The 25,957-nt window shown below is 35.2% G+C and overlaps 6 protein-coding genes across 7 annotated transcripts; 3 read left to right on the top strand and 3 right to left on the bottom strand.

The window, feature by feature from the left end:
- Positions 1 to 4,120: 4,120 nt before the first annotated feature.
- On the bottom strand, positions 4,121 to 5,371 carry LOC113493238. 2 transcript variants are annotated; one of them, XM_026871111.1, is made up of 5 exons: positions 4,990 to 5,371; positions 4,709 to 4,920; positions 4,481 to 4,634; positions 4,317 to 4,407; positions 4,121 to 4,211 (listed from the first exon to the last, which is right to left on the bottom strand). In XM_026871111.1, the coding sequence occupies exons 2-5, from the start codon at positions 4,904 to 4,906 to the stop codon at positions 4,175 to 4,177; spliced, it is 480 nt and encodes a 159-aa protein (XP_026726912.1). In that variant the 5' UTR covers positions 4,907 to 4,920; positions 4,990 to 5,371; the 3' UTR covers positions 4,121 to 4,174. The 2 variants fall into 2 exon arrangements, with proteins under 2 accessions (XP_026726912.1, XP_026726911.1); XM_026871110.1 differs by having other exon boundaries at positions 4,709 to 4,915; positions 4,988 to 5,369.
- A 60-nt stretch (positions 5,372 to 5,431) lies between these two features.
- LOC113493236 (ultraviolet-B receptor UVR8) lies at positions 5,432 to 7,248 on the top strand. Its single transcript, XM_026871108.1, has 3 exons — positions 5,432 to 5,580; positions 5,660 to 6,515; positions 6,618 to 7,248. Exons 1-3 carry the CDS (start codon positions 5,563 to 5,565, stop codon positions 6,881 to 6,883), a joined length of 1,140 nt encoding a protein of 379 aa, XP_026726909.1. The 5' UTR covers positions 5,432 to 5,562; the 3' UTR covers positions 6,884 to 7,248.
- Positions 7,249 to 7,471: 223 nt separating this feature from the next.
- On the bottom strand, positions 7,472 to 9,418 carry LOC113493237 (coiled-coil domain-containing protein 43). Its single transcript, XM_026871109.1, has 4 exons — positions 9,227 to 9,418; positions 8,937 to 9,158; positions 8,701 to 8,849; positions 7,472 to 8,487 (listed from the first exon to the last, which is right to left on the bottom strand). The coding sequence occupies exons 1-4, from the start codon at positions 9,389 to 9,391 to the stop codon at positions 8,415 to 8,417; spliced, it is 609 nt and encodes a 202-aa protein (XP_026726910.1). The 5' UTR covers positions 9,392 to 9,418; the 3' UTR covers positions 7,472 to 8,414.
- Positions 9,419 to 10,047: 629 nt separating this feature from the next.
- On the top strand, positions 10,048 to 11,322 carry LOC113493235 (proteasome subunit alpha type-7-1). Its single transcript, XM_026871107.1, has 3 exons — positions 10,048 to 10,249; positions 10,332 to 10,802; positions 11,067 to 11,322. The coding sequence occupies exons 1-3, from the start codon at positions 10,148 to 10,150 to the stop codon at positions 11,241 to 11,243; spliced, it is 750 nt and encodes a 249-aa protein (XP_026726908.1). The 5' UTR covers positions 10,048 to 10,147; the 3' UTR covers positions 11,244 to 11,322.
- LOC113493234 lies at positions 11,309 to 13,505 on the bottom strand. Its single transcript, XM_026871106.1, has 6 exons — positions 12,712 to 13,505; positions 12,450 to 12,600; positions 12,261 to 12,359; positions 12,090 to 12,150; positions 11,566 to 11,842; positions 11,309 to 11,489 (listed from the first exon to the last, which is right to left on the bottom strand). Exons 1-6 carry the CDS (start codon positions 13,105 to 13,107, stop codon positions 11,337 to 11,339), a joined length of 1,137 nt encoding a protein of 378 aa, XP_026726907.1. The 5' UTR covers positions 13,108 to 13,505; the 3' UTR covers positions 11,309 to 11,336.
- Positions 13,506 to 13,651: 146 nt separating this feature from the next.
- Positions 13,652 to 23,985, top strand: LOC113493232 (protein FAN-like). The gene is made up of 13 exons (XM_026871103.1): positions 13,652 to 13,806; positions 14,071 to 14,665; positions 15,156 to 15,227; positions 15,499 to 15,701; positions 15,792 to 16,035; positions 16,114 to 16,236; positions 16,315 to 16,576; positions 17,641 to 18,058; positions 18,356 to 18,444; positions 19,105 to 19,237; positions 20,217 to 20,424; positions 20,730 to 20,874; positions 23,728 to 23,985. The coding sequence occupies exons 1-13, from the start codon at positions 13,793 to 13,795 to the stop codon at positions 23,826 to 23,828; spliced, it is 2,607 nt and encodes an 868-aa protein (XP_026726904.1). The 5' UTR covers positions 13,652 to 13,792; the 3' UTR covers positions 23,829 to 23,985.
- Positions 23,986 to 25,957: the final 1,972 nt, after the last annotated feature.

The raw sequence follows: 25,957 nt of genomic DNA, 5'->3' as shown, positions 1-25,957 counted from the left end.
TAATAAATCGCTTTAAATCTGATGCAAGTAAAAAGTGAAAATAATCTGTAGTACAAAATTCATGGATGCTAAATTTAAAAGTCTCTGGGTTTTTCGAGCGCAGTGCGGGTCGTCGAGTGCGGAGCGTGTACCGTGTGCCTAAACTCAATCATGCGAGTTATTGGGCGGCGACCTGAGGCTTAACGCGGGATCGCCCCCGGCCTGTCCACTGAGGTAAGAAACTGATGTCTCCTATAAAATTGTTACACGCACTACAACCTCAACCTAACAGTTTCCAGGAAAATATCCAAGATATATGTAGATAAATAACGTCTAAAGCATTTGAAAGCATAAATGTAAACAGACAAGGATAGAGAAATTACCAAGGATAACCCATAAATCTGGCTATAGTTGTCAATATATTCAAATTTAGGAAAGTCGTGGCTATGTTAATTAATGACAGAGGAGGCTGGCCGCAATCTCTCCGCCAAACATCGTGCGTACACATCATGGAGGGGAAGGGATAATCTCTGGGTCAGTCGAACCGCAGAGAGTGGGGCCAAGGATAACAGTCTACTGCAAACCAGCATCCCTCAGTAGTATTCCCGCACATCAGATAAGCTAGCCCATCAAAACCGCAGTCATTTTTATACGGAGAAATTATATATCTGAAGACGATATTTATACGCCGCATATAAACGAAGCATGTAGCTTATCTGCAATCTTAAACCAATATATTTTAAATTAAGAAATTGATCTCAGTACTTTAGCTCTGCCTTTTGCCTGACTAAAAAGTAAGATAAATTCTGAAACAAAATTTATTTATCAAGTAAAGAGGCACCGATATTAAAAAATTGTTCACTGTACCGAATTTATAGGAGATGAAAAATGCATCCGGTACCGTGCTATACGGTCGGCTTGATTAAATAACCGTGTGCCCGATGCATATCGGCTGATGACCGGACGGCGGCAGAATTACATTTTACGTGGAACCTACAGCCCCGGGAAATTCATCCGAAACCGGTCCAGCCACTAACTGCCTTATGGGGAACGCCCGAAAGCTTCAAACAAAATTTGTATTAGATACATAGTCTATCTATAGGATGTTTAATAGTTAGCTGCCTACTAAATAAACACCCTTTCTTAGAACAATAGACAATGATCTATCAACATATTCACTTAATGGATAAGTGTTAAGACTACAAAAGAAAAGAAAATAGCACAAATGGGTTTAAAGCAAATAAATAAGTAAAACTAAAACATTTTTTTTCCGCCACATCTACAATTATTGGCGTATCATTTGACTCTTTCTTTTAATAAGAAAACACCACAAAGAATTTCACGCAAAGCAAATATTCCCATTTCTGAGGCAACATTTAAGAAAGAAATGTAGGTACCTACCTAAAACGTATTCTGGCTTCAATCGTCTATTTGTTTGTACAAAGACTCGCTTTTACCGAAACATTTCCTTTACAGCACATAAAACAGGTCAGGTCTGAACGAGCACTGCGCATTATTGGCATCAGTTTCAACTAAAAGTATCACAAAGCTGCTTACGAGGTACCCACCCGTAGCAACTTTTACCTTTAAAAGAATAAACAAAATCACATTTCAAACCAAACTTCTCCTCTGTAACTTTTTAAATGTGTAAAGTTCTATACTGGTCGTCAAGCAAATGGGTTTCGTTCGGTACAAGATAGGTAGAATGGTACCTGCTACACTTTTCAACTCAATGACTTTAATGGAAAATGGGACGTTTTAGATTTGCTCGTATCGATCTGAGTGCAATCAATAAAATTAATCCTGACCCATTTTGACGATAAACCGTTTGAAACCTTCAAAACACCAAGATTTCTCTCTTTTACAGTGCTAGCTCCACTTGGAACATTTTACAAAGCAGGCTACGGCAATACGGGCCGGATACCTATACCTACAAGTTTATACTTTGTCATTACAGCAGTTGATAAGATATATTTTTCGAAAAGCAGCCACATGATTCCTCCAAAATTACGTTCCAAAACTTGATATCAACCTACATTTTTTAATTAAATTTTATCAAAATCGGTCCAGCGGTTCTTATAGTTGTAGGTGAATTGCATTGTCATCGGGTTTCAAGCTACCCTGAAAATTTCAACTTGCTGGCTTATCGGGAAGTACCTCAAAATTGAGTTGCAAAAATCGAACCGGAACGACAAACAAACAAGAACGTGTATTAAAACGTGGGATAAAAGAAGAGTATATTTTTAATTTAGCACGGAAACAGATGTTATCTCATTCTATTGACAAATAACAATTTCGTCACTAAAGAAATATATAGTTACGCGATCGTCGACCTAATATTAGATTTTTGAATTTCAGCCTGAAGAGAGTCACTGCTGGTTGGGAATCAGTCTCTCTCTCTCCTATTTCCCGCCACTTTTTTCTAGTCTTCCAAACTCTTTTAATCGTAATTTACCTATGCAACTCCAGCTACCGTGTTATCCTAAAATTGTCTAGGTTGGAGAATTCGAAGTTCCCTCTCGATGCTTAGTTGCATTGCATACAGCCACAGCAATGACATACCTAATGTCTCGTTGAGCAAGCAATTTGCACAAGTTGCGACCCACAAGAGCGGTTAATACATAAGTACGAATTGCATACGTGATACGCGTCTGGAGCGTTATTGTGCTAATTGCGGTCGCTAACTGTGAACTGATTAGTTTTTGGCCATTAAATGTGAATAATAGGAAATGTGTCGTGTGATTAGAGCTATAAATGAAGTAGGTAGGTAGTATAGTTTTCTTACATCCAAGAAATAATTAGAACTGTGTGTGATACAATTTATAGTGAAATAATACAATAAATTAAGAAGTAAATACTCTGTAGAGGTTCTCGATAGATGCGTTATAAAATTTCGAGGTTTTAAAACAAAATCGAAGTTGACGCCTATCTTCTGAAATAAAATGAAATTTAAAAACTAAAATTTAAATGGATTAGTTGTTCGTAACATAACAACAAAAGTTCTGCACTGACATAAACTATTTACAAATAGCTTTTTAATCCCACACGGTGTGAACTAGCTCTAGCAATGTGGGTAATTGCTTTATGGTTGCAACTTTAACGGCCGTTGTGCATAAATGCTGGCTACAGAAACTCTAAAACACAAATAGATTATAATCCCTAATTACATCTAGACATTAATTAAGCCTCGTGCATACCGGCTGCCACGTTTTGCAATTAGCTTAATGTGAGCATCTGCATTGTGCGTATAATTTAAATGTTATGACAGTTCATTCATAACTAAAATGTAGTTGGCTGTGAGACATGACTTGGGACTGGTTGCATAAGGATAATGATGAAATCCATGCTCACAAGTTTGACACTCCCAGTGTTCTCTAACCGTAGGAGCTTCGAGCAGACACTGAACCATGTCACAATCTCATCTCAATTTCTTCATCGTCAAATACACGTTCGCCTTAGGACAAAATCGCAAAAATATAAAACACAATCCAAGTAGGTATGTGGACGAAACAATTTCTCTCCAAACCACGAAAATATAAATTCATAAATATGAAATTCTGTTGAGGCAAAAAGCTTTGTTCTAATATTGAAGTGCCGCGAGCCTTCAAAGTTTATTACTCTCCTAGTCGCTAGTCCCATAACAATGCCCATCGTTTAGCTCTGAGTAATTTGCGAAATAAACTTCACAACTCAGGGATACAAATCCCACAACAACGCAACAAGCATAAAGTTTGCAACTCAACAGATGCAGATGAGACGTGATTAATCATTTGGTCGTCATAATTTGATGAAATGTTTGGCAATACAATTAATTACATAAGTACATTCCCATCGCATTTTTGAAACGCTTTTCAGGAATGTAACGCCCTCCTGAATCTTTCTACTCCTTGAATTCAGCATAAGGTGTGCTCAGAAGGCAATGAAACCCAGAATGAATACTAATTTATGGCTATAAAATATTTTATTTTGCTAGCTTAAGAAATGCCAGCTAAAAAGCAATGCAATGGACACACAACGCCATCTATTGACCATCGCGAAAAGGTTCTTAAAGTCCTCTTATTCAAAATAGTGTAGATTAGTCTCTACACGATTTTAAGTAGAACATTAAGGAAGCAGTACCTATAAAAGAAAAATGACAAAATAAGGGTATAGTACTTTATTTAGTAAAATGTTAAAGGCCTTTAATTAAACTTTTTTATTTCTTAGCTAATTCTTCTAATGCTGATGCTATCCTGAAATGAAACAATCCTTCATAAATAATTTAAAAACAGATATGAAATACTCCAAGTATTTCAAAAAAGTCTTACATAACATTATTTAATCTAGGATAAAAATACCTTGATAATACTTCAATTTTTTGTATCTTATATTCTCTATCAAATTCTAGTTTATCTCTCTCAATTTTAATTATTTCTTCATCAAATGAAGCTGAAAATAAAAAAAAACAATCAAAATAAAATTAAACTTCAAGTAATTCTGATCGCAATCTATGATTATGTACCAAATCTTTTCTTAGGAGGAACATAATTTTCTCCATCCGTATTCTGTGAGGTGTCTCCGGTTCCCTCTGGGCTCAGCCCTAAACTTGTATCAGGTAAAGATTGCTGCTGCTTAAGAGCCCTCTTCTTTGTATTTGATTTTAAGTCACGCCAAGTCTGAGAAATAAATTATCACATAAAAATGGATTTCTGTATTAAGAAGAATTATTTTGTGGTAGTAAAAGTTTTGCCTGTTTCCATTTATCAACAGATTTAACTGCGCCTCCCATAGAATTAAGTGTACTTGTTAGATCTCGCCATTGTGACTCCAAGTCTTCTCTCTCAAGCCCTGAATTTAGGAGACCTTTAGCAACATCTGAATGTTCTTGCATAAAATCCATCAAGGCTGCAACTTGAGCGGCTGTTGCATGTCTTTTAGCAGAATCCATCGCTTGCAACTTAGAAAGAAAAACATTGCATTTCTTTTACCCGTTTTTTTAATATTTAAAAAAGTATTTTTATACTTGTACCTTAATAATAATAAAAACTCTACATAGTCTGAAATAGCAATTCAGGTATTTTTTACGATTCTATTTCAATTATGAACCAAAATAAAGCTACGGTTTTGACCTTCTTATTTAAAACAATTCACTAAAACGCGCAGATAAACATTGGGTAATAATTATAAAATCTTAGCTGGAAGTTAGGACGACGTTAAGTGGGTTGTTTGCAAAGAAAGTTAATTGGTAATATTTTATTTATTTAACGATTGTGATTTAATTTTCTTGTAATTGTATTGTCTTTTTTAGCATAGAATATTACGAAATACTATTGTTAATTACTGCCCATTATGGCAGCCAACTAATTTAATAGTTTTGTATTGTTAGGACAAACCATTTGGTTGAAGTTTTTATCCCTGTAAACGAAACTCCCTGCCCAGCTGTGCAGCGGACTGCAGCGTGCACTGTCAATAGTGTCAATACCATGTGTCAAGATGTGTTGTTGAACTGCACGAACTGTTACATTACTGTTCGTATGTAACAAGATAAATAATTCGTACTTACCTTGTGTTGTTACTTATTAAAAATACTTTTAGTAAATAACGATGACATTGTGGTGCTGGGTAAGACATTCATAGATTTTTTGTCAGAATATTCTGCTTTCGTGTCAATAAACAGTTTTTGTTCTAATACCCTTTCCAGGGTGCAAATTCTCACGGACAACTGGGCTTAGGCACTGTAAGTGAACAAGTAGAGAAGCCGGCTAAGGTTGAGCTACACTTATATGATAATAAAGTGCAACAAATAGCCTGTGGAGGTGGACATACTCTTCTGATAGATGATGCAGGAAAGCTATACTCTAGCGGCTGGAACAACAAACTTCAGACCCTGAACGATACTGAAGAATACGTTTTTCAAAGGACTTGGAAATTAAGTGGTATCACCTTCACTAATATAGCATGCGGATGGGACTTCAGCTGTGGAGTCACTGATGACCAATATTTGTTTGTTTGGGGTTCCAATGCTTATGGTCAATTAGGATTACCAAAAGAACATTTTGCAGAATCTATGAAGCCAATAAGACTCCATGTAAAAGCAACTTTAGTTTCCATGGGCTTAAGACATACTGCTATTGTTAATTCAAGAGGTGAAGTGTGGACCACAGGATTTGGTAAACATGGTCAGCTAGGTTTAGGAAATGATGTATTATCCTCAGACAGGTTCCAGAAAGTTGATAGTGTTGGAAAGATCTCTCATATTGCTTGTGGTCAGAACCACACAGTAGCATGGTGTTCTGATGAGAAAGCTTTGTATGTTTGGGGTGACAACACACATGGGCAACTGTTACTGTCCTCTGAAAAATATAAAAAGATCTTCAAACCCAATAAAATAGATATTGGGGTAAATCAAGAAGTAAGAAAGATTTTAAGTGGTTGGAAAAATGTCTTGTTATGGCTTCAGGATGGAACTCTGTTAGCATGGGGTTCAAATAATTATGGACAGCTAGGAGTTCAAAACGCTGTGCCAACTGGAATATACACTTATGTCAGCTTGCCAGGTAAATGTAATTACAAAAAATGAGAAAAAAAAATATGGAAACCAAGTGAAGAAACATTAGTAGGTACTTTGTATGGTAAAATACTATTTGATCTTTTTTCAGGTGGCAGACATGTACAAGATATTGCATTGGGGTCTGAGCATGTGCTTTGCCTAGCAACAGATAACTCTCTGTGGGCCTGGGGATGGAATGAACATTACAACACTGGCATGAACACGGAGGACAACAGACAACTGCCTACCGTAGTGCCTTTAGAAACAAACGCAACCATAACACAGATCTATGCTGGTGGTGCTTTTAACTTCATTGTAACTGAAGAGTTAGATAATGTGGACCTTACAGATAAGAATGATAACAGGATGTTATAGCAATAATTTGCATTGATTATGACACTTAAGTGATCAGGTATTATTGCTACTTGTTGTGACTCAAGACTAGTCATACCTTTATCCATCCATATACTTAAAAGTATATTTCAATTTAAGTGCTTTTTTTCAAGTTTTTTATATTATGATTTATACTAATAGAACCCACAGTGATAAATCTTAAATTTTGGATGGTATTTGTTTGTTTATTTACAATTAAATTGTTTTAAACAATACATATCAATATGAGCCTAAAGTTAACTTTAGGTATGTTACTGATTTTCGAAATTATTTGTAATATGGTATAACTATTTTTAACACTGTGATATTATGAGTCATTGTTTTGTAAATAAAATACATCTTACATACACATGTGATTTTATTGAAACATTACATGTGTAATGCATAATAAATAACAACTATAATAATGACTAAAAGCATATTAAAACTGTGTACAGTAAAATATGAAAATGTTTGAAGTTGTTAACAATACAAAAAAATCAGCAAAGTATTCATCTTTAACTGTACACATCACTATTTCAATAAAGAGGTAAATACAGGAGTTACAGCACTGGCTGTTTAAAGGCAACATTGTTATAATGATTTTAATACAAGTTTACAGTCACATAATACTTTCAGAACAACAGCAGTTAATATTTCATAAACTCAATTTTCACATAGATTTTTATATTTCACATTTAGTAACAATGAGACACATTGGTGTTTATTTAGATTTGAAATGAACAGATAGTACAATTACAAAATAAGAATGGCCAATATAATGTATAGTAATATTAGGATGGTAATCATCCTTTAAATACAAAAGTATTGCAATATTACAGACAACTACAAAATAATACATGCTTCAAAATGTACTCCAGTTTAATTAATACATTGGAATATTTTCTACTTTTCATGACACAAGAGCAGGCACAGAGAAACATTTTTTTTCTTATTCTAAAGAGGTGTCAATGTTTAAGTGAACCACAGTTAATGTTAAGACTCTTGCTGACATAATTCGCTGCTACTATTACTTGCCCTGATATACCCTTATTTAATTTAGATATTCTCTGGTACAATTGATAATCATTATTATATGTCCAAAAACAAAAGCGAACACTGATATCAAATGAATGACACACAGGAATGGCATCTAACAATAACCTGGAACATAGTTTCCTACTGTAGGATATATTAAGACAATAACTCTCTGGCTTAATAAGTGGCATATTAACAGAATCATCAATTGGCAAGCAAGTAAATAAAATTATAACAATATTGACAATAGCCTTGAAAAGTCTTAATGTGGTAAAATCTGATGAAACTGAGTTGCAAATGACCATTCTTAACAAATTAAACAGACATTGGAATCAACATTATTGCAATGATCATATAAAAATGGATTAATATACTAAGACACATAGGCATAAGAATGTTCAGCTCTTGCATTTGTGCGATGTTGAGCAATAATACCAGGATTTAATATCATATTCACAAAGCAATGTTGAAGCATGGTAGTGTGGTGTAGGGCTTGCTACCTTTTCCTTTCACCTTTCTGTGTTTTGCGCTTTTCTTTCTTTTCTTCCTTTAATTGCTTTTGTTTTTCTCTGGAAAATTGAGTTAATTTATTTACACTTATTTGCCAGTTTAAATATTTCAGATATGTCTTGTTTGTAGTTCTTTTAAAACTAAAGTTATTAAATGTTGGGTTCAAAAATCAGATATCAAATGGAAATCATAACAATTTCGTTTAGTGACTATTGATAATGAATTAATTTGAATATTAAAAAAAAAATAACTCGTTCAACACAATGCCTTACCTGTCTTCCTTATCCTTATCTTTTTTCTTTTGAGCTTCAAGTTTGGCTTGTTCACGACGCTCACGTGCTGCCGCATGTACATCCGCAGCATTTGTATTTTTAACTAGATCTGGGCCTTCAGAAGAAACCTCTTCGTTTACAACGTCTTCCTGTGAATTATAACACCGAAAATGTAATCGTAATGTTCAGTAGCCCTAACCTCACTCTTATGTCAAACAACAATATTGAATGTTTACCTCATTATCAGAAAGCTGACTGTACTGGGACAATATAGCTTCGCGAATCTTTTTTTCTTCATCGGTATATTCTCGCCGTGTGGTTGTAGCTGGCACTTGAGATTCTAACAATTTGGCTAACTGAATGTCTACGTCCGTTGCAGGCTTTGGAGTTTCTTCCGTTGGCCGACATGATTCCCATTTCTCAATTATCTCATCTATGTGAACTGAGATGTCTTTTTCCTGTTTAAATAGCAATATTTAATAGAAAAGAACAAATTTATCCATGCCCAGAACCAGGTGATACTTACCACTATCTCAGATAGTATGCCTTCTAAGGCGTCTTTTTTGTCATCCACGCTATCTTCGCTTTCTAATATACCTGATATGTATGATCCAAAAACCCCTTCATCAGTTTTCAGCGACCTCAACTTTTCACTTAGCCACGGCTCAAAGTCACTCTTTGCCGTCGCCATATTGCTCGCAGCTTGTAAATTTAATTGTTGACATAAGGTTGACATTTTCCATGGTGTCATTTTCTCAGAAGGCTTTGGCCTAATGGAACTTTTAACGTATTACTAAAAAAATAAAATCGTGACTATTACCAATTTATTTTAATTTTAATCCCTCTTTTAATAAGAATATGTTCAACTCATTCGCGATAGCTACAACAGCCGCCAGACAAAACTACTCTAACAAACATAATGCTTATCTTGAAACTATTTCAGAACGAAACATTTTGTCGAAATATCGTTGTCATCCTAAATAGTGTTGTGATTTGTCAACTTGATTCGATGTTTTCTTTACTTAGTAACTATCGCTATATGAAACGAAAAAACAATTGGTAAAAAGGCGAAATTCGATTGCGTCATCTTGATCCTGAATTAGGCGTCCTAAAGCTTAAATCTTCAAATTATAAATTTAGCGTTGATTGCACGACTACAAGGAGGTGCTTCTAGCTTTAGGGAAACCATATCATTTATTTTTTAAGACCTTGCCAATGTTGTTTTAATAATTATGTACATATATCAATCATGAACATATAATTCCATATTATGAAAGCATCAATTGATTAGACGATTTTAAATCACCAAATTGTATTATGGTTTTGCTTACTTGCTTAGTTAAGATTTGAAGTTTCTCGTGTCACATCACTACACAGTTTGCGGCGAATAGTTTGACGAGAGTGATTTGTAAAATATTTGTATTGTAACAAATCTGCTTTTAATAAAATGTCGGCCAGATACGATAGAGCAATTACAGTATTTTCACCGGACGGTCATTTACTTCAAGTCGAATATGCACAAGAAGCCGTTCGTAAAGGGTCAACTGCGGTAAGTGATCATTTTTGGTTAGTTACCATATAATGTTATACACAGTGATAATAAACGTATTTTGTTCGAAATACATTTTCAGGTCGGTGTTAGAGGTGCCGACGTAGTGGTGTTAGGTGTTGAGAAGAAATCCGTCGCTAAGTTACAAGAAGAAAGAACTGTGAGGAAGATCTGTCTCCTTGACGACCATGTTGTAATGGCATTTGCCGGATTGACGGCTGATGCTAGAATTTTGATCAATAGAGCACAAATTGAATGCCAGTCTCATAAGCTGACAGTTGAAGATCCAGTAACTTTGGAATACATAACCAGGTACATAGCTGGACTCAAGCAAAAGTACACTCAGAGCAATGGTCGTCGACCTTTCGGTATTTCTTGTTTGATCGGAGGATTTGATTATGATGGTCATCCTCACTTATTCCAAACTGAACCTTCTGGCATTTATTATGAGTGGAAGGCAAATGCTACAGGCAGATCAGCTAAGACTGTTCGAGAGTTCTTAGAGAAGAATTACACTGCTGATGAAGTTGCTACAGAAAATGGTGCAGTTAAGGTAAATATCTTATTAGACTTGTTTAGTAATTTTTATGTTGAGTTTATCAAGAAACTCCTGTAATACTTCTGCTTCATGGTAACATCATGACTGTGCACTAATTAATGCAAATTATGATGGAATCATCCCTTAACAGAATTCTATCCAATTAATGTATTACTTTTACTATATAGTAAATAACTTCCTGCTTTACAAACAAACAAAAACTTTGAAAGTCCTCTTGTATTTATCCAAAATTCTAAATTTACTGTATATCTATTACAGCTTGCAATTCGTGCTCTTCTTGAAGTGGTGCAGTCTGGCCAGAAAAATCTGGAAATAGCAGTGATGAGACGTGGCCAGCCCATGCAAATGCTTGATTCTGACACCATAAGCTCATATGTGGCTATCATAGAGAAAGAAAAGGAAGAGGAGGCGGAAAAGAAGAAACAGAAGAAGTAACTTATGCGTTTGTGAAACTATTTTCTATAATACTAATACATGTTTATAAGGAAAATAAAACATTGTTTACTTAACTAATTATATAATATTAACTTAAGAGTTCAGTAAATCAATTGTCTTAGATATCTGAGAATAGAGTTCCTTCAAGTCAGATCCACACTCTTGATTGGATCCTCTGTTAGTCATAATATCATTAAACATTTGGTCCCACTCACCATGGTAATGGTCAGAGTTTTCATTGTTTTTCTAAAAGGAAACGTGGTATAGAAACATCTTATAAAGTCAAAGTAAATACAGTATTTAAATAACATGCATAACATACCTCAGCCATAGAAACATCATCAATTTGATCATTACTGATTGAAGGTAAAACACAATTCAAAGAATTGTGATCAATTTCCTTATCACCAATCTTTCTTGCTATGCCTTGGTCAGTGTCATTAACAATGTTAAACTCAGCCAACAATTCTACTCCAGAATTTCCTTCAGAAGGTTCAGGGTCAAGTTCTGGCATGCTTAGAAATTGTACTGGGAAATTATCACCATTCTGTTGACAGGATTCATCAGTGAAGTGCATCAAACTATCTTGAGATGCATCTCTGTAACACAAACCAGCACGCATAAGTAGGTATAGTGTTCAAAATGAGGGTAAAAAAGAATGTAATGTATGCCCAGACATATAAACGCGCGTGAGCGGCGACTGGTGCCGCGAAGCAAACCTCGAGACGCGATTGTTATTGCAGCGCTCGTCTTGTTTAAACAGGGGTTTTTTTTTTGTGTTATATTTCGAGCACGAGCAGCAAGACGAGCCGCAGCGCGCGAGTTTAGCTATGGTATAATCCTTACCTAAATGAAGTATCTGTTTCCTCTGGTATGGTGGCATCATTCTGAGGAACTTGAATATTGGCTGTGGAAAGGGAAGGAACACAAGGATTTTTGGAAAGGACAATAATAAGTAGCTTATCAAAATGATCAGAGAGGATATGAAAAGGAAGTTAATCAGAAAGGTGAATAAACCTGCTTCAGGAAGGACTTTCTCTGGATTTGCGTTATCATTGGGAATCAACCAATCAAACTCAATGTTTTCTTCATCTTCACAATAGTCATCTTGAGAATCTAAAACATTCATTAAAATGAAATAAAAATGCTAGCACTTTAAATTATAAGGAATCAATAGGTTCCTTTGAAATTGTTTGTATTTCTCACCATCACATTCAAACTTAAGATTGCAAAAGTGCTTTGGTGAATTTTGCACAAATAAGTCTTGTGCAGCTTTCTTCAGAGCCATACGTAACGCGCGTCGTGCTTTCTGCAGTGGCGTCAAGTATAGTAGTTGTTCAACATTGCTGTATAGATTCTGTAAATTATATTGAGATGATGATTTATTAGATTAGCTCTTTCAGGAGTTTTTCAATAGCAGATTGATAGGACTTGTTTCCATTTTGGTTAAGTCATTATTTTTGCTTACCTTAGGCTTAAAGTTTCTTTTCATAGCTAGTGCCTTGCGCGTAATTTTATTGAGCAATTCTGGCCGACCATACTGGAAGTAGTCGTGTACATATTCATGCATGTATGGGTTACTGGAATTACAAAGCGGATCTTGCAAATGCGAAGTTACTTTCCGAAATCCATACAAGTTAAGTTGTCGCACAAAACTTGAGATATTTGTTGTTTTAAAAATAGAGTGATCGCATTGCAAATAATTGTGCAGAATGCGATAATTCAACAAGATAGTTCTTCCAGTACCACCCCACAAAATGGCATCAGTCCTTAAATTTAGCAAATACCACAGTTTTTGAGGAAAACGCATTTGAAAAATAGCATTTTTGTCATCCTGCATATTTGTTAAATTTAATTTTATCATTCCAGTAATTGGGAAATAATATTCTTTGTCAACAATTAATGGCGCCAAATTTTTAAATTAAGCAAGCTGAAGCTGCTATGTCATCATTTATGACACATGAAATTCAAATGCTGTCATTTCGAACAATTGACCACAGATAACTAAAAACCATGTAAAGTGTAAAATAAATGAAAAAATATCCATCCTTCTTGCTGGTGCTTCTTTGCAACTACTTTGATTTTGGACATAGTTTAGTTTAGTATCGCGTCAATATCCAACAAGAGTGATCATACACCTCTCCTATTAAACAATGAGTACAATTTTTTAATTGAAGTCACGCCTATTGGTCTCCTTTTCCAGTTACCTTTCAATAATTATTGCCATTCTTTCTTCTTGAGCCTATTAAGTAATTTGTAAAAGCAAATTAAATTTTGTTTTTGGCCTGCAGTTACAAACTCCCAACTCCTGGAAACAATATGTCAGCTGTGACATTATCGAAGTGACAACGTCAAGATATGACATTGGTTCAAAAGATTTCGACATCTGGCTTTAAACAAAGCGGTAAACAGTAAACAAGAGGTGAAAGTTTTATTTTATTCTGTGAAGAGCGGTGTGTTTATATCTCACGTGCATAAGATAATTGAGAGAAAATAAGGATTTTGGGAACATCAGTTAAAATAATAGTATTCTGTGACGAGTATCCAAAATGGATAGATCTAGGTAAGGCCTAAATACTGTACTTACATTTGTTTCTACTTATTTATAGCTTACTAAAGTATCACCTGAATCAAGTGACTCATTCGGTATTGTGCAATTTCGTAACGGTCACAATGCAAAGCACCGCTTAATGTCTTTTCGAGGATGAAATTAAACTTGACGATGTTTTCCAATACCTAAGCTATGCTTAAAAAATGCTTTCGGTTACGGGGCTTTCCCTGTGGACAATGAGGTTATTAAAACTATTAAAATTAATGGCTTTTTTAGGTTTTCAATGTTGCTATTGGAACCTGGAGAGATTTACTTTGAAGATTACTCTTGCTCACTGAGTACTGAAAATAATGGAAATGTTAAGCAAGGTCGCTTGAAACTATGTTCCAAGTCTCTTGTATTTGAGCCAAGGGAATGGGTGTACCCCCTTATCAAGATGCAGTTTAAAGATTGTGCTGATATAGCTATAGTTAATTGTGCCGCTGCAGGCAGTAATGTTATCAAAGTGAGGATGAAAATGTATGCAGAAATGCTTGAGGAGAACATCTTGGCTCCATACAAATTTGTTTATGAAGACCAGGATTTCTTTGTATCCTTTGATTTTGCATCAGCTGATGAGTGCTTGAGTCAGATGCAGCAGTTACAGAGGGCTGCAACACTACATGCCCCTGAACACAACAGCATGATAGCTACTATCCTACATTCAAGATACATGAGAATGGAGTTTGATCCTGTGATGATGGATGACTTTACTGAGCAGATAGTGTGTGAGCTCCAGGCTGAGAAGATCTCCCCACTGGTCAGACATCAAGGGAAGCTGGCACTTACCCCTACCACAATATACTTCCAGCCATTCAGTAATGTTGAAAGTGTATGTATATTTTAACCTTATATTTACAGTTATCATGTCAGTTAATGATTATTATGTTCTGTAAAATGAATTCGATATATTCAACACTTGTTTTTTACATTCAATAATAACAGCCAGCTAATGAACAAGCCATAGGCATTCAAGGAAAATTTTTGATCAACCTAAATTGCAATTAAAATTAATTTCTGAATGTACAAAAAGTTATCCTTATTTATAGGTTTAATTAAACTTATGTGGCATATTATTAAAAATAAATGCTTGTACATTGTCGGCCATTAGTTTAATAAATGAATCATTAACAGTATGTGCAATTATGAATGAGAAGGTACCTACACTTATGATTAGTAATACTTTTCCCTACATTTTTCACTTTTATTTACTTAGTAATCATTATAACTCTTTGTTCACCAAACAATGGCTGTGTGTATTTCCCATTGTTTTACATATAACTGTTTGTATCAAGATAAAGATTGTGTGAAACAATTTTCAGAGCCCTATTCTAAAGTTGAAACTGGGACACCTGCGAAGATTGTACAAAAGAAGATTTTTACTAAGGCAAGTTGTATGTATCTGTGTTTTATGTACTTATTTATTTTCCTTCCTTTCTAAAATTAGTAATTCTTAACTGGAATACAAAGGATTAATATTTGGGCTGTAGACATTTTAATTCACTTATTCTTTCAAGATCTCTTTGTTAATTTCTAGAGTATCTAATTCTAATTGACAACAGTAACAAATTAATTTTCAATTTCTTATAAGATTTATCTCTAAAACTCTTTTTCAAAACCCCTTTCTAGACACAGTAGGTACTGAGCATTCTTATTTTCTTACAGGGGTTGGAAATATACAGTTCAGAAGAAAGTTCAGTGCCCCACATCTATGTTACATTCCAATCTGAAAGGGATAGAGACAGAATATATAAAATATTGGAAGAGTCCCCAAATGTCCAGCTAGAAAAGGTACACACAGAAGAAATGACATTACAATGGCAGAATGGGATTGTATCCAATTATGACTATTTGATGTATTTAAACTGGTAAGATATAAATAGGATACCTAAATATTTGTAAATTAAAAAAAAATGAAAATTGAATGGTTCTATTTTAAATATTTATAATGTTGGCAGCCTTGCAGATAGAAGTAAGAATGATCTCACACAGTATCCAGTATTCCCATGGGTGGTAGCAGACTACACTTCGGAGACACTAGATCTGACCAATCCTGACACTTTCAGAGACCTAGCTAAGCCAATGGGAGCTCTGAACCCTGACAGATTGGATAAATTGAAGGAAAGGTACCATGAAATGAGTGAGCCTAAATTTTTGTATGGGTCACATTATTCTGCACCAGGCCTCGTATTATTTTATTTAGTGAGTATTTAAAATTTTGTGACTTTTCCTGGTAATTATTATGAGTTACATAATTCGTTTTAAATATTTCTGTTCTAGGTTCGAAAATATCCTAAATACATGCTTTGTTTACAAAACGGTCGATTCGATCATCCTGACAGAATGTTCAATTCCGTTAGAGATGTTTATAACAATTGCCTTCGAAATATGTCCGATTTCAAGGTAAAGTACAGTTAAAATATATATTTCTGAAAACATTCCTGTCAGGTCCAATTTCCAATTTTAATTACATGGTTACAGGAACTAGTTCCCGAGTTTTATGATACGGAAGGAAAAGGCGACTTTTTGGTGAACAAATATGAAATAAATTTCGGTGAGCGTCATGATGGGAGTAAAGTCAATGACGTAGCGTTACCGCCGTGGGCCAAGTCACCTGAAGACTTCGTGGTGAAACTACGGGAAGCTTTAGAGTCAGAGTATGTCTGTAGACACCTGCACTTGTGGATTGACCTTATATTCGGCTACAGACAGAGAGGCGAAGAAGCCGTGAAGGCCAACAATGGTTTGTGTGTTCATTTTTTACTCTAGTTAGCACCAGATAAGTAACAATCGAATGACCTTGCAGGAATTACTTGTTATGCTTTAATAGTTACGTCCGCGAACGCTTACTCATGAATAATCTTTTAAATAATCAAGTTTTCATTATAAACATAGAATTGTGAATATTTGACGTATTTAAATTGTCAGCTGATTAAAAATGATTCACGGTTGGAGACGCGATCGTATTGTGCGGCGCGACTATTTCTTTTTATAGATTAAGCACACGCAATGTGGTTAGCACGTTACTCATAGCATTGTGAATGTAAATAAGATAATACACTCAAATTCAAGCTATCTGGGCCTCTAATCTATTGATTAATGCTCAACATGACATTGAGGTCGTCCAATGTTGAGTATTTTTTCACATTTCACTGCTATGAAACTCATTTCATATAAAATACGATCTATATTAAATAAATACCCTGCGTTATTATTAGTTAAACCAACACAGGTTTAATTCGCTCATACTATCATATCTTTGCAAACTCTGTTTGCGTTAACAAACAATAAATTGCGTCATATTGAAAATTGTAACTAGCTTCTGTTTCCGCTTCCATATTATGAATCGAACTGATAATAAGTATTGATAAGAATTTTTATTTGTAATTGTTTTTGCAATCTCTTATAAGTCCATACTCAGTAATACCTATAAGGAGTGCATACTACTGCATACATACATTTTGAATGGAGATTTTAATCACCACTTTCGATATGCTTTACTAATCCCCATTAATTTATATCCGAATATGGTATCAGGAGCAGCATTAGTCTTAAGTATTTTGCATAAGAGCTACAGTAAGTTTCAGCGGAAATTATGCAACAAGAAATTGCATAATTTCAAATCGAATTTGTAATTTGTATGACGGCATGCTGAAAAGCAATAAGGATGATCATTTTGACGAAAATAATTGAGCAATTTAACTGTTGCTAAGTCTGACTAAAAACGTAATAGTTCAGTGCCTATCACTATTAATATTAAGCCTTATGTAGATTTTAAATTATAAAGATAAATGTTCTTTATTCCAGTGTTCCACCACGTGTGCTACGAAGGAGCAGTGAATCTCGAATGTGTTTACGATATGAACGACAGACACGCATTGGAAGTACAAATAATGGAATTTGGACAAGTGCCAAAACAGCTTTTCACAAAGCCACACGTCAGAAAAATATCGCCGCGAATTACAAAACCTTTATCTTATTTAGATTGTAATGACTCGTATAAATTGGATTGTATTGACGTGTTGCAACTTCATAAGGAGGCCGTGACATGCGCTATTCGGTCGGAAAATAGGGTTATATCCGTTGGCAAAGACGGTACCCTGAAAGTGTATGACACTGCACTGAAGAAGCAAATCAGAAGTGTCATCCTTAGCTCGACTCCACTGAGTTCGTGTGTCATGGTCGATAGTAACACAGTCGCCGTCGGTTCCTGGGACAATGAAATGTAATTAATTTTTAATAAACATTATTAAATAAGCAATCGTAGACTCAAAAAAGCCCAAAGTACATTAATTTATTCAGTTGGATCCGCAGTAATACAACAAAATTTACACAAATTGTACTGTCTTAATAAAAGTAAAAATACTAGTTAACAATTTTACTATTATAATGGTAAAATGCTATCAATTTGTCTCTATATTTTTTGCTCGACACGAAATAAATCCACCGTCTCCTCTTTATACGTTTGTGATCTATTATATAATGCATTAAAAACGTTACTAATTTGTTTACAAACTTACAGATATTTATATGACGTGGAATACGGCAGAGTAGTGGAGTGTTTCCGGGCTCATGACGATTCTGTGAGCTGCTTGCTTTGGCTCGAAAAAGGTAAATCAATGTAGTTTGTATGTAAATATTTATATTACGGTGACAATTAGGTTACTGCTACGTTAATTCGATCCGAGAAAACTTTCGATTATTTGTTTGCTTACATTTAAGCGCGATGTGCTCTCAGTTTGACACATGAAAAGGTCAATGATCGAGGTTTAGTAAGCATTTCTTTAAATAATATGTAACTGTCATAATTTATTCCCATATTTTGGCACATGTACTTGTCCATATTTATTACTCTAAAGAATTTGTAACCAACAACAGTAAAGCTACATTATATTAAAAGAAATAAGAGCAATCGAAATACGAATGGCACGACCATAAATATTTCCGATCAAACATAAACGGCGTTAGGTAGTCGTTTTTTGAAGTTAAACGCTAATCAGTTCAACCCACGTTGAGGGCACAGTTTAGGTATGTGTTGTGCTGCCACCGACTAAAAGCATTCCGGTTGCTTAAGTCAGAGGCAAGGGTTCGTACACGCATTATTTGCTCGACTCTTTCAAGCCTTAGATCTTATGGAATCCTACTCGCGTGGTGGGCGTAAAGAGCATACTCGTTACTCCATATTCATCGAAGACACGAACGCATAGTCCGTTCTTGCGATGAATATGTTCTCTTTGTTTGTTAAGTAAATAATGTTATTGTTTATTATAGAACGTTTACTAATATCTGGCGGATGGGACGGCGTGGTCCGTGTATGGGGCAACATCGGTAGAACCGGGCAAGCTCTCCGCGGACTGAAGGCGGAGTTTGACCACGACGGGAAAGTCACAAGCATCACTTACAGGTTAGCTATATATGCACGACTCTGAAAGCATTATGAATATTGTATTTTATAATATTAGGTACTACGTTCTTTAAAATTTATATGTTGATATTTGCGTTTATAATTTTTCTTTTGTCTATTCTGTCTCACTACTGAAGGGTAGAGCTCTACTCGTGACTCTACCCCCCTCTCTCTAAGACTTTATCTATGCTAATTTCCAGTGTGTAGAAAACGTGGATCAATACTCATAAAGCTTGCGGCTAACGTGACCCGTTAAATGTTTGTCCATTTTTATGATGATTGTCTATTGCTGAACAAAAGTCCTGATTCGAGCTACAATTCCATATTTCACGACACAGGGACAACTTTGGTGATAAGATTTCAATTCAACCTGCCTCCTCTACCTGGGTCAAATCCCTTATAACCACTTTTTCCACGTCGCCATCCTGGATTCCAATAAGAGGATTTTCTAGGCTCTTTTATTGTCAGTCTCACATAAGGTCATAAGCCACAGTAGATAGGATTTTAGCGCGATAACCATAGATAAGGTCGCTTTACCAGCAAGAAGCTATTCTAATAAGTGAGATAATGTCATTGAATCGTGTGTACAGAGCTAAGGTATAGTCACAGTAGCTATGAAAACTTAGTGGTATTATAATTTGGTACCAAGAAAAAAACTGTTGTTAAAGTCATCTTGGAAACAGTTGTAAGTTTAGTTGAGCTGTATAGCAAGGTCATTGATATGATCAGAAATGTAGTTCTCTAAACGGCAAAATTGACTATTTATTGACTACGATTTTGACATCCCTAGTATAACACTGTAAAAGCCTAAAAATTGCACCGTTAATGTTAAAACGAGATTTTTTTTGTGATAATGTCACCTCTTTACACTTTAAAGAGGCTTAAAGCCGACTCAAACTGATTAAAGTTGCAGTACCCACTGTACCCAGCCATACAAATCAAACATTTGGACGCTTAGTAAAACTTCTCCTAATTCCAGACGTCGTCGCAACGAGATCGATATAATAACAGGCACGAGTGACGGCGAGGTGTTCATTTGGGACTACGGCACTAAGGATGTGATGAACAAGATCAGCGTCCACACGTCAGCTGTCAGCGGGCTGTGCTTCGTGCTCTCCGGGGATAGAGTGGTAACGACGTGTGAAGACGGCGATATGAGGGTTACGGATTTAAGCGTTCTGGATTCTGTGAGTTTCAATATGTTTTTTTTCTATATATTGTTGCACTGCAGAAAATGAATAATAGATTGAAGAAATATTTCTAAGATTTCAACTACTATATAAAACTGGCTAAATGTATATTATTTCGAACTCTCGAGCTTTTTCTGTACAATAAAATATAATGTAATTCTAAGGTATCGCTTTGTCAATTACATTACATTAAACTGCCTTTATTAGGAGCTTAGGTAATTAAAATATTAGAAGTTTTAAATCACGCCTTAAATTCTCAATTCGTATGTAACTTACTCACTATATTTCCTATTGTTACTCAGGTGTATCAGAAGCAGCTGGCGGGTCCAGTGACGTCACTATGCTGGGACGGTACCAACGTGCTGTGGCTGGGCTGCGGCGGCGGCCGCCTGCTGCAGTGGAACATGCTCACCGTCACGCAGACCAACACCTACTCGGCACACGATGGTATGTGTTATGAGAAATAGTTATAATAGTACCTTATAGCCGTACTTGTAAAAGTATAAATATTGTTTTTCCATTAAATTTAAGTAAAATGAAAACAAAATAATTTATGTTTTTGTTTTTTGTCACTGGATGGTTGCACTTGTAGTAGAAGTATCGGGCGTCATTATCCTCAACAGATACCTTAATAGTAAAGATTGACCTAGGCATTGGAAAATACAAAAATAAATATAGATACTTTCCCTGGTCAAGCCATCACGTTGACCATAAGATTTGCAACTAAAGAGCACGAAACATGGGATATGATAGACGTTCGACGCATCTGCCATGGATATTCCATGCCAGATATTTTTGTGTTGGTCACATTCGAAAATTATCATCATAATCATCATCATTCAAAAATTGGTTTAACGTTTTTTTGCTGAACAACCTCAAATCATTTTTGAGATTGCACTGCTGTAAGTGTAGATCTATAATGATGACCATCGACTTCACGTGCTTGTTCCTGACGTATATTGACGAACATACGGATAGCTGTGGATTGGTATACCTAAGTAACTGCATCATTCTCATTGCATTATTCGGCAAATTTAAATTCTGGAGCTATTTTCACCCTGCGACTTTGTTATTGACCCACCTAAAGTCACAAATTTATTGCATTTTACTCCAGACTCCTTAATAATTTTTGCTTCTAGCCAACATCATCTCGATATCATGAGTGTAATGTCATCGTGGCTCACATAAAATAGGTTGAGTACAGCTGATTCAAAATCCCTTTTGAAATTATGCATCCAAATTTGACGTTAAAAGACCGTAAAAAAATATGAAAACTACACGATGACATAAAAGTTACGTTATGACGTTCGATCATAGATTACGTATGTATCGGTTACCTACACCTGTTAAAAAGAAAAATCCTTCCCAAGGATGTCTTACATACACGAGAGAGTGGTCGTGACGCGGCCATGTTTATATTGTACGTCAGTTTTATTATTGTGCAGATAAGAGAACTTCCTGAGTTGTAGTGTTCCTGATTAGAAGGTAGTATGCATGTCTACGTCTTAATTATACAAGGCCTTTCGATAAAAACTGAAAACGTCCATTATTTTGGTGCAGCGAATGTTTGCCTACGGGTTCATCTGGGTGCATCCAAAGAGCCATGAAAAATATAGTTACATAGAAATGTCTTATCAACTTACATAAAAAGTCAACTGGTCAGTCGGATAGGTTTCTAAGAATGTTGGATAACTTTTTTATTTTATTAAATCAATAGTGGAACTTATAAGTTGCGTAAGCGAAGTGGGGTCTAAAACGACACTCTTGGTAAAAAGTGTAACTGTATCTTCATCTTTAGATTAAGACAAAATACGTATCCGATACTTATTTATTTTCGAGCAATTTTGCCACGTTTAGACATTTTATCCTTAAAAAGCTGTGTAAAGACATCAACCAACTCAATTGCATTTATAAAGGAACTTGAAATGAAGCTAGTATTTAGCTATTCTGCCAAAATTACATATTGTATAACCGTGGACACTTGACCGAAAAAAAAACTAAAATATTAAATAACCTACTTATCTGTTAATTGTTTAGCGCTCTACCAACACCAAGTAACTATTTGTCGTTTGCTCGAAACAAAAGCTTTGCATAATTTTACATATAATATCAGTTATCTACTCAAAACCACTTAATTATATTTCGTTAAGAGCCAGACTTAAAAACTTGTCTTAGCAATGGCAGTGAATAAAAAAGTATTTTGAGACGTTTTAATTTTTTAATTTGCATTCCAAGCCTGAAACTCGTACGTTAGGTTTTAGGTAAACACTTTTGACGCTCACTGTACTATTAGAGCGTGCACGTGCAGTTTGAGAACCATAAAAAATCCAGCGTAGTAACTAGTTAAATATTACAAAACGGAAAGATAAGATGTGTATTAAAATTGTTAAATAACTTTTCGAAAAGGTTTTGCTTCATATACAAGACCAATATATTACGTTACGGATGGGACTCCCAATTAAAAGCGTAAGCACAAAAGTTACGTGATATCTTTCGATGCAAATTTTTCAAACATTCCTTATACCCAAAAGCGTTTATATTTCATTTCAATTGAATCAAAGAACACGAGGATCTATGATTACTTTTCCGTATCTTACACGCGTAAGTTTGCATCGACACAATTTTTGCGATATTACACTGACGAACATTTGCTACTTGCGCGACTCGACGTGACGTCATTGAGTTTTCCTTCGCGCATGCGCGTGCTAAGGGGTAGAGCACATCAACCCCTGTGATTTTAAACGCTAGGTACTTTCGCATAGAGGATGGAAAACATACGAAGCTGTTTTTTTTCGTGAAAAAGCTAGGGTACGGCGGGAATCATTCGTCTAGCGAAAGGTCTGAAACAAGTGAAGAGCTTGTGGGAAATAGCTAGCCTACGTGATTACCCCGTTAATTGCTATTTTAATAGGAAGTTTCTTAGCATAGCACTTTATTTGCATTTACAGTCAGTAAAATAAGTATGGGATTTTGAGATCAAGAAAATTAACTTACTAATACTTACATAATTACTATAATTGCCGGTCTATTGGGAAATAAAACAGTCTTGTTTTACTGTAAATCAGTATTTTGATTAACTTAGAAAGTCCACTTTACATTGAAAAAGTTACTGTATTCGCTGGGGTTTGAACCCGCAGCCTTGTGCCGCATATAATATAATTGGTATAAATATGGCGTGGCCCAAGTTTTGAGAGATCGCGTTCCTTTTTGACGTATTTTAAAGATGATAAGGAATCTGATCTTTGGAAGAAAATGCACTAAATATGAGTAGATCTTTATGTTGATGTTTTATTGTTTCAGATTCTATCAACAGCGTCTATTTCGACGAGATCTCAAAAACACTGATTACGGCTAGTGAGGACAAAGTCATCAAGATCTGGAAAATAGCTCAAACTTCTTGACGGACACGAGACCCGCTCGCCTGCAGTATTATAAAAATCATGACAGTTATAAACTATCAGACATTGTGATATTCGAACAATACGTAAAAAAGATTGTGTATGTTGTATAAAAGACAAAAAAAGACTATGTTCAATAAAGATTTATCGTTTTATTTAAGTTTTGTTTTAATCTGAGATTTTTTTATATGAAAACTGCATATTGATCAAGTAAGGTTTCACTTTTTAAGCAATTTTTATCCGCGTTCCGGCTTTCGCTTGTGGCCCCAACCGCTCGAAATGAAAGGGCGGTGTCGTATCGAACGCTATTCCGTTACGTAGTAAAGCAACTTTAGACTCCAAATTATGTATCTAGCTAAAGTATTTTTTATCTTTAAAAAGTCAAGGATGCTTTCTGCACATGGCAAGTATAGAACAAGCAACATATTAATAGACTTTGGTGATTTCTTTATTTTTAATTCAAAATAAATCTTACTTTATGCCCGGGCCCAAAGAAACTACGGAGATTCAGTCGTCGCGATAATCCTAACCCTTTTTCAACTCAATCACCACAAATACTCATTATGTTTGAAGGGTTTTTGTTATACATACCAAACAGTCTTTTATTTTGGCGCGTATCTACGTAGAGTTTGTAGGAAGCTGGACTTTAATTTTTTGACCTAAGATTAGCAATGTTTTCATATAGTGTAGGTTAAATGCAGTTACTACTTCAAGAATATTGTGCTTATTAATACAATAATTTAAGATTTCTTTGCAACTCTCGTTTTCAATCTGTTGTCGCCCATTTGTATAACTTGAATGAAAATATAAAACCTTAGAGAATGGGACTAATGATTTTATAGAGTAAGCATAACAGAAGAATATTTTTTACGTTTATTTTGCTTGAGCTGCATACATATGCAGATAACCGCGTAGAAAAATAAAACTGGGTGACCTCGAAAACGGTTACTATCTTCTCAACTGTACACCGGGAGCAGCCTGTCAAAACAATATTACTTATTAAAATAAATATTGCAAGGCTGTTACTAACGACGACGACGGTCTGGCTCACTGTCACCATATACGTATGTCATTATCATAATTAGCAGCGCGTATTTTGTTTTCGACATTAGTTTTATTGTTACTGCGAAATTGGTTTTGGAAATGTTTTCGTGGTCCTGGTTTTTGGTGACGTGGATTAGTAAGAGCAATGAACTATTATGTTAGAAACGATACTGTAATTTATAAAATAAAAAAACTCCTCAATGTTTTTGTAGTATTAGGTACTTTGCACATTTAAATAAGACTTCAGAACATTGGGCGGCAAGAATATAACTCCTGTTATTTGCTGTGATATTCTGTCATTTTTTCAGAGATCTTGTTGGGTGTTTATACAAAAAAAGATGAGAAAAGAAATGAACTAAACCCACGAATGTTTCCGCGGCGGGTATCGCGAAGCATTTGCACACGATTGTCGCAAAGAGTCGGGAGACACCTTTAACTTAAAAAGTAAAAATGAGACTCAACGACGGCTTCAATTAACTTATCAGTACATGGCCACAGTTATATCTTGGCTGCTTACCCCAATACAGCGATTTATGCTACTTAACTACGTAATTGTAAAACTTGATGGGTTCTGCTCTACAAATGTGTTGGTATTTGCGTTACAGGTTCCGTTGGGTATTTGTCTGCTTTTTGTGATAGTAGACACTGGAAACCTCGCCGAAATCCATGCGGGAAGCGTCAGATATGCTGGACTGGACGATGCCTTTTTGACAAATCTGTGCAGTTTAAGTTAGCTTGAGCGCAGGCTTTGATTTCTTCACCGGACTATGAATAGTCAAATCAGTCAATCCACTGCTGCTGCCGTGGACTTACTTGGAGAGTACCGTAGTACCTAATTTTATTAAATAACACGGTAACTAAGGGAAAGTTTAAGAGTTTATGATTATACTTAGCCTGGTTTTTACTCAAGTTAATAGGAAAAAACATACATACATTTCAGCACTGAAAAAACTGCGTTTGTAAGAAGATCGAGTATCTAGAAGAATTATTTTTGGTGCTTACTTTTAATTGTTAACATAGTAACTATATTGATGTAGTACCTATTCTTATTGAATTATCTTTAGTACATTTTAACGACTCATTATAGG

Source organism: Trichoplusia ni, chromosome 4 (assembly GCF_003590095.1).
Source record: "Trichoplusia ni isolate ovarian cell line Hi5 chromosome 4, tn1, whole genome shotgun sequence".
Taxonomy (NCBI): domain Eukaryota; kingdom Metazoa; phylum Arthropoda; class Insecta; order Lepidoptera; family Noctuidae; genus Trichoplusia; species Trichoplusia ni.
Note: the sequence above shows the minus strand (reverse complement) of the source record. Positions and strands in the feature narration are given on the sequence as shown.